This window comes from Aedes aegypti, chromosome 2 (genome assembly GCF_002204515.2).
Source record: "Aedes aegypti strain LVP_AGWG chromosome 2, AaegL5.0 Primary Assembly, whole genome shotgun sequence".
NCBI lineage: Eukaryota > Metazoa > Arthropoda > Insecta > Diptera > Culicidae > Aedes > Aedes aegypti.
In genome coordinates this window covers 172,939,654-172,947,730 of record NC_035108.1, presented here as the reverse complement: position 1 = coordinate 172,947,730, position 8,077 = coordinate 172,939,654, and the positions used below count along the sequence as shown (strand labels likewise).

Below are 8,077 nucleotides of genomic sequence, written 5' to 3'. Positions count from 1 at the left end.
TGTGTTGCTCTGATATGATTTTATGATATCACCAGTTGTTATAAAACATTCACCGATAGTAGTTAAAACAGCAAAATTTACACCAAAGAAATATAAAACATAAGAAATCCTATTAATGTTAATGCAAAATTATTACAGAACGTGTTTCAGACACGTTGCAACATAACAAAATTATTGCAAATTTTGTTACTGTTCATTACTTTAGATGTTATTTTCATTTTTCAAATGCAATGTCAAAACTATAACAAATGTTGTAATAAATCTGTTACAAAAAAATGTGACAAGTTAGGAATAAAGTTATCTTGATAACAAATTTATATCAACTCCTGTTATTTTTACCAGTTTTTGTTACAATACTTTCTTTGTGTGATTCTCGTCGGGTCTCTTAAAGAAATTTTGGAGGAATATCAGCAGTGATCTCTCCCAGAAGTAATCTCTTAAAAAGTTCCCTGAGGAATCCTTGGAGAAATTCCTGGACAAATCCTAGCAAAGATTTTACTGGTGGAATCTATGGAGGAATCACTGGAGACATTCCGGCAGAAACTCCTTCAGAAGCTCTTGGAAAAATCCATGTGGAAACATCCCTGCAAAAATTCCTGAAACAATCCTTGAAGGAATTCCTGGAGGAACTCCTGACAAAAATCCTGAACGAATTGCTGATGTATTTCTGGAGCCCTATCGGAACCGGTTTGATAGCGAAAAAAAATTCATCCTGTAAGAATTTCAGGGAAACCACTTGTGGAATTCATGGGCAAATGGCTATAAGGATTACTGTAGAGATTATCTTGGATCTTGTGGCTCCTGACGTAACGCCAGGTATTTGGCATAGTGTCCACTTAAATCTGGATGAAAAAAAGTGTATTTTGAGCCGTCGCATGATGGATCTTTATGACCCTAGTGGAACCGGTTCCGAAATACTCCGACCAAATCTGGCCAAATATAAATGTTGGTCCTCTTGGTGCTCTTGTAAATCAGAATAAAAAACCATGAAATTTGAACCGTCGTTATGAACTGCTGAATATGATATACGCCAGTTCCTTCTGAAACAGGTTCCAGGTTCCCTTGTGCCCAAAATTGCCATACTCACAAAAAATGTCCAGATTCCCATTCTAGAGTTCCATATCTTTTATATAAAGCTAAATGAACCAAAATCAGTTAAAAAACTGATTTTTGAAAGCGTTTCAAAGTCATGGGTCATTTTTGACCCTCAATGCATATTGTGTAACTTTTTTTTGTAGCGCCGCTCATAAAGGTCCCTAAAAGCTCCTTTAAGCACGAAAATGTACGTTTTTGCAATTCCATTGCAAATCAATCAACTTTTCATTGAGAAGTTGATCAACATAACGGCCTACTTTTCCTACTTAAAAAACAATGCACTCTTTTCGGTGCTAAAAAGTAGCACTTTTCAGTACTGTTTTGGTAGGCATCAACCTAACAACCCAGTCTCTTCATGCCATTTGTGCTTATTTGCGCGACGTGTGAGTCGAGACGAGTCCTTCTCACCTCGGGTGATGTGAGGCGACTAATGTTAATTCAATGGGAGCGAGTCGACAATTCTCGCGCAACATTACTAAAGGACCTATGTACAAATGAGAGATTCTCTTCTCTCTCGTTCTCTTTCGATTATAACAGTGGAATACTAAAGATTTTGGGAGGTTTTTCACTATAGATCGAAAGTCAATTTCCTTGACTAGCGTTTCATACAAAAAACGCAACAGAAGAGGTTAATGTGACTCAGTTATTAATGAAAGAGAAAGTAAACAAAGAGAGCCTCTCAATGTTAGATAGGTCCTTTAGTAATGTTCCGCGAGAATTGTCCCTCATTCGACTCGTCTCGCCTCACATGCCCACGGTGCTCCCCTGACCGTTATTATCAGAAAAAAATCTCCATCAAATCTGTGCTCACCAGTCGATTTCTATAGCTAAGCTGCATGCCTGGGCAAAATTTAAAAAAAATCGTAGGGCCCGTTTTGAAGTTACGCCATTTTGAATGTGTAAGTCCACTAATTCTAAGGAAATCTTAGATATTCAAACAAGTTTTTATTGGCCGTGATTATCAGAATACATATAATATTAAAATACGAATCAAAGTTGGTTTACATAGTTATTTGTAACTTCTGAGAGGAGTTTTTAATGAGCAGATAGACGAAATTTGAAGTTACGCCTTTTTGGAAGTGTATCCATTGAAAACACTAATTTCCAAAAGATTAATTAGGCATTCTTTAAGCAGGCATTCCTTTAAGCATGTTCAACTGTGTTCAAAGACACATTGCACTTATATGTCATCAAAGTCTTTCACAATTGATCATTTTTTCAAAGGCTCAAGCGCTGTAAGGCATTACGGAGCAATTTTCATGTTATTATTATTATTCATAAAATATTGTTAAGGCCCAACTAGCTACCTTGGGCCTTCCTTAGCCGAGTGGTTAGAGTTTGTGGCCACAAAGCAAAGCTGGAGGTGATTGGGTTCGATTCCCGGTCGGTCCAGGCTATTTTCGTAATGAAAATTTCCTTGACTTCCCTAGGCATAGAGTATGTTCGTACCTGCCACACGATATACGATGCAAAAATGGCATTTTGGCAAAGAAAGCTCTCAGTTAATAACTGTGGAAGTGCTCATTGAACACTAAGTAGAGAAGCAGGCTCTGTCCCAGTTGGGACGTAATGCCAATAAGAAGAAGCAGAAGCTACCGGCTATTGCGGCTAATTTTGTAATGCCTCAGAACATAAACTTCAAATGCTGTGTAATGCACAAATGGCCAAACTATAGAACTTTAGACCACTGTCAATACTTTTGTGATCATTTGTAGCATACATTACTACATTTACATTTTTCAAAAATCTTCAATTTTACCATTGGGTTTCTCGGTCTTTTCGATTACACAAACACGTAAGAGCTCTGTATAAATACAATAGTGAAAAAAATGTTTAAATCAATCAATCCATTCTCATGTTAACTCGTGAAGAGAAAGCCTCAGTACTTGAAATATCCTTAAGAAAAGTAAGAAACATTCGTTATTATTTGGTTAACACTTTCAGAGCTTTATGTTACATGTTTTCCTTGAAAATCAAACTTTCTTGAGAAGATTCCATACCTTAATACCGAATTTCATTAACCCGAGTGTCATCACCCTGAACGCACTATTACACTGAAAACTATTGTCCCGAATATATAATTACCTTGTATGACATTGTCCCGTGATAATGGATTTCGAAATAATGTCATTCTAGAAACTGGAACTTGCGGAGATGGTCTTCGGGTAATCAGGGTAATAGAATTCATAGTCAAGGGCTATAATTTTGAAAAGATATATAAAATATGCTTAAAGCAGAGTTGTTCATGGATTTTACATAAATTCCAGTTTTGATTACCGGAAAATCGTAAATTGTTTCAATCTTACACAATCTGAAGATTTCCATGTAAATTTTTATTTGTTTTCGATTACAAACTGTGCTTGTGAAGTAAAGACTCACCAGCTGCTATGACTCATCACAGACGAAAAAAATACTTTGGGAGCCTCACAAAGTTTTCCAATTTGACAAAGACAAACATTTAAAATTAAGCACTGTAAATGCTACAATTATGAACTCCATTAAACAAAATAACGGATGTTCTAAACTTTGCATTGTTTTCTTCCATTTTGTATCGCTGTTTTCCACGTTGTTATTTTTAGTTTATTCCATACACTGCTATCCATAACCGAAAACTTAACTCGTAAAGTATTCCTTGACGTATACTTCGCTTCAATGTACAACAGGTAACAATCAATTGCATGTAAAATAAATTGAATCGTGAGTACATGGCTTCACTAAGCTAGCCAGAATATTGTGCTACATGAACTAATTTGGTTACATGATGAAATTAGCTCCGTAATGCTTTAAAACACTTGAGCCTATGGAAAATCAGTTGATTGTGAAATACTTTGGCGGCATATAAGTACAATGTACCATTGATAGTTCTGTTTGATCTTTCGACCTTGACGCTTGCTTTTGCCGGAGCGAGCGACAAGGGCAGGATCAAACATGTCGCTCGTCGATCTCGTAAGTGAAAAAGTGGCGTGATCGGGGAGTTCGGTTGGAGTAAGTTAAAAAGTGCCGCGATCGGTTCGTTCTTTTTGATCTTTCGACGACCTTGACGCTTGCTCCTGGGCAGTACGTCAAGAAAGCCCGAGCTGTCGTCCGTGTTTTTTTTTCGGGTCGCGCGCCTACTTTTTTTTTTTTTTTCTGAGTGTTAGCCGAGCAAACGAGTGAAGCTGAAAGTGGATTGTGGCTGCTCCGTCAAGGATAACGGATCAATTGGTGAGCTCGTTTCATGCTACTATTTCTAATCTATAAAATATGTATTACTGACATTTAATCGTTACAATGGTGGGATGTAAATATGATGTTTCAACAAACTATGGATGGTTCGTCACTGTGAGTGTCGACACAAACTCTGATTCATGATTTATTTATGTTTAACATTTTTTTTTCAGAACACCCCTTATATACCTGTATTTTTGTAATTAAAAAAAACTTTGAAAGGTTCGACACTACAAGTGTAGACTTGCGAAAGGTTCACTTTATTCAACAAACTTTGGATGTTTCGCCACTGTAAGTGTCGGCATAAGAATAAGAGTGTTCTATGATGTCCCAACCAATTGAGTCTTTTGTTTCTTTTCAAATATATATAGAGTAAAATATAATAACACATGCTTTCGTACTGACAGCTGTAGGAATGTTACATTTAGGTATTTGTTCAACAAACTTTGAATGGTTCATCACCTCAAGTGTCGGCATAATTTTCCTCTACATAGAAATTATATGAACAATTATATTTACGTATAAGCATGTATATATCTCACAAATGATTGTTTATCATGGTTTAATCGCTTATCAAAGTGAATCCTTTGACCCAACGATCCTCCCCATTAACAAACATCCCTCCCAGTAACCTTTGTGGAGATGCAGAGGCAAACACGGTCTCCAAATAGCAAAGGTTACACACTAACATTCCTTCCCTCAATCCCACCTGACTGCAAGGACGTGGCCGGCGCCGTTATTGACCTTGTATAAATAGAGGCACTGAATTATGCACACTGAAGAAGATTATGGCCAATCCCAGTTGAACTTCTAGTTGATTCTTTGTGCATTTTCACTGACTTCGGTCAATCACGGAATAGCAACCATTGATATGTGTAGTCAGTCTAAGCTAAGCTCTAAGCTAAGCTAATATAAGTACAATGTACCATTGAAAACATTTGAATATGTTCAAAGGTATAAGAATGCCTAATTAATCTATTGGAAATAAGTGATTTCAATGGTTACGCTTCCAAAAGGACGTAACTCCAAATTTCGTCTATCTTCTAATTCAAAAATCTTCCCAGAAATTACAAATAACTATATAAATCAACTTTGATTCAAATTTTAGTATTATATCTATCCTGATAATCACGGCCAAGGAAAACTCGTTTAAATATCTTAGATTTCCTTAGAACTAGTGCACTTACACATTCAAAAGGGCGTAACTTCAAAACGGGCCCTACGATTTTTTTAAAATTTTGCCCAGACATGCAGCTTAGCTATAGAAATCGACTAACGGTCAGGGGAGCACCGTGATGTCGTGCAGAATAAGCACAATTGCATCTGATTTTAGATCCGTTGTGCGATCTGATTCCGAGAGGGGCTGTCCATTAACCACTTGATCAGTTTTTTTTTTGGGATTCCAGGCCACCCCCAACTCCCTCGTGGTCATTTGTCCATACAAAAATTTTAAAATTTGTATGGACCGTGATCATTGGCCAGACCCCCCTCTCTCCATGAATGACCACGTGATTTATGGACGACCCCACACAGGCTGGCGATTCTGATTTGTAGTCAACTACTGTTTTTTGCTGTTTTACCTGATACCGATGGTAGCGTGAAAACTTGTGACCAGTGCTGGGAATGGTAATAGTAGTAGGCTTGAATTTTTGCGAAAATCACGTGGCTCTCCAGTACAGTAGTTTCAAAAACGTGAATCTCATCAAGTAGCCTATGTTGGGTGCACGATTTTTCTAAATCATGAGTGTCATTGAAGGCTCCAAATGCGGGAAATGCAGCGGGAAATAGAACATTTTTCTACAGTAATTATGGGTTGCCCTTAGCAACGGGTGTTTTGCTATTTTCAAGGCTTTTGCCTACAGCAGCGATGGGCGTGAGTTTCACTGGCTTCGCTGACTGTGATTGGCTTTGCTTGGCTACTGTAGAGTGAATTTCAAGATTTTTCCCAACCCTGCTTGTGACATGCATGAGTAGGTACTACTGTATCACAGCCTACGTGATTGAAAAATACTGAATTGATACTACGCATGGATGTGTGCCCATGTGGGTTCTCTTGAAATATTTGTTAATGCTTTTAGAGTTCATCCAGTTGAAACGGCATTTTTCGAAACAGCAAAAAATGTTGTAGGCAACTCGTTGCAAAACTCGATTTCTTCAGCACTCGTTGTATTTATCCAACTCGACGAGCCTCGTTGGATAAATGCACAACTCGTGCTGAAAAAATCATTGTTTTGCAACTTGTTGCCTAAATAACTATTCTAGAAGTTAGGAAAAGTAAAAATAAATAGATTTCTATCTCTTTACTCTTGCACAGTTACAGCTCATTTACCGTGCCGATTGACCGAAAATGATCCCAATTTGTGATGGTGAGTTCAAAATTAAAAACCAGTCAAGTGGATGATTAACAAAAACATACATTTTTGAATAATGTTCAATCATATCTAAAATATTCGTAGCCATTTCACGCAATACATGCAAGAGCTTAAATGCATGAACTTTAACTTATGGTTGAATACTATCAAACACTCATATCCATAGCCAACATCTCGAAAAGAGCAAACTAAACCACTCCGACCGATAAGCCCAGCTCAAGAGAGGCAATCAGTTCAGTTGCGATCTAGCGCTTGCCGTGAGTAGACTGCGCCACTCGTTTGCTTCGAACTTGTTCATAATTAGTTGAGTAAACAAAAATCGATAGGAAGAAGAATGTCGTTTGTCATCCGCAAAATCATCTCCACTGGCAAATGTCCTAAGCCTTTGGCCCCTTATAGGTAAGTTGTGGTGTTTCGAATTACATAACAATAAAACAGTATCATTTATACTTAGCAAGTACCGGCAAATTGTTTGGCTAATATCAACTTACAGTGAACCAGACAAAAACGAAAGAGAGGCAAAGAAAATTAGATTGAGACATATAATTAATAGCTTAGGTTTGATATCTGTTTTAAGCAAACTTTAATGTAGGTATAGAGAGCTTAAATACTGAATACTTAAATATTACAAACATTCTTCCAATTCTAGCCAAGCGGTGGTTGCCGATCGAACCGTGTACTGCTCGGGGGTCATCGGTATTGAGTTGGACGAACCGAAGCTAGTAACCGGTGGTGCTGCTGTGCAAACTGCCAAAGCTTTGGAACATCTCACAAATCTACTCGCCGAAGCTGGCTCCGGTATCGATAAGGTGGTGAAGACAACCGTTCTGCTAGCTGACATGGAAGATTACGCAGCTGTTAATGAGGAGTACAAACGAGGTGAGATTGCATTCAGCATGGTGATAATTTAGCGCCAAACTAATCGAAATGAGTTCGTTTTCAGTTTTCGGAAGCAACTTTCCAGCGAGAACGTGTTATGCCGTATCGAAACTTCCTCTAGGTGCTGCTGTTGAGATTGAAGCCGTCGGGATTGTTGGAGACGTGAAACATGAAATGTGAATGTTGAAATGTGTGCAAGTTTTGCTCAATAAATATAAATCTCGTTTGCAATCTTCCTCCATTTATGTTCAGTGTTACTATCCGAGCAGTAACATAATCAAACAAGTATACATGTTAAGCAATATATTACTGCCCAAAAACCATCTTTTGTAACACAATTTTATTGCGATTCAGTGTTAGAATTTAAATATTTGAAAAATATATAACTCTATACGCTCAATAACAATTCAATTCATTGTCAAAATTGTAAAAATGTAAAACATCCCGTAGTATAATTTAACGATGAGTGGTTTTGAATAATCCTTCTTCAAAAAACCGGAACACCAAAATGTGGAAAATAGGGT

At 37.5% G+C, this 8,077-nt stretch overlaps 1 protein-coding gene across 1 annotated transcript; it reads left to right on the top strand.

Annotated features, from left to right (window-relative positions):
• Positions 1–6,895: 6,895 nt before the first annotated feature.
• LOC5566028 (rutC family protein UK114) lies at positions 6,896–7,830 on the top strand. Its single transcript, XM_001650344.2, has 3 exons — positions 6,896–7,073; positions 7,324–7,553; positions 7,618–7,830. The coding sequence occupies exons 1-3, from the start codon at positions 7,009–7,011 to the stop codon at positions 7,731–7,733; spliced, it is 411 nt and encodes a 136-aa protein (XP_001650394.1). The 5' UTR covers positions 6,896–7,008; the 3' UTR covers positions 7,734–7,830.
• Positions 7,831–8,077: the final 247 nt, after the last annotated feature.

What these genes read in the sequence shown, in the direction of transcription:
- LOC5566028 (XM_001650344.2), top strand. Translation starts at nt 7,009, where the DNA reads ATGTCGTTTGTCATCCGCAAAATCATCTCCACTGGCAAATGTCCTAAG. An exon ending in AAGCCTTTGGCCCCTTATAG is followed by an intron (nt 7,074 to 7,323) that starts GTAAGTTGTGGT and finishes TTCCAATTCTAG; the next exon opens with CCAAGCGGTGGTTGCCGATC. An exon ending in TAATGAGGAGTACAAACGAG is followed by an intron (nt 7,554 to 7,617) that starts GTGAGATTGCAT and finishes GTTCGTTTTCAG; the next exon opens with TTTTCGGAAGCAACTTTCCA.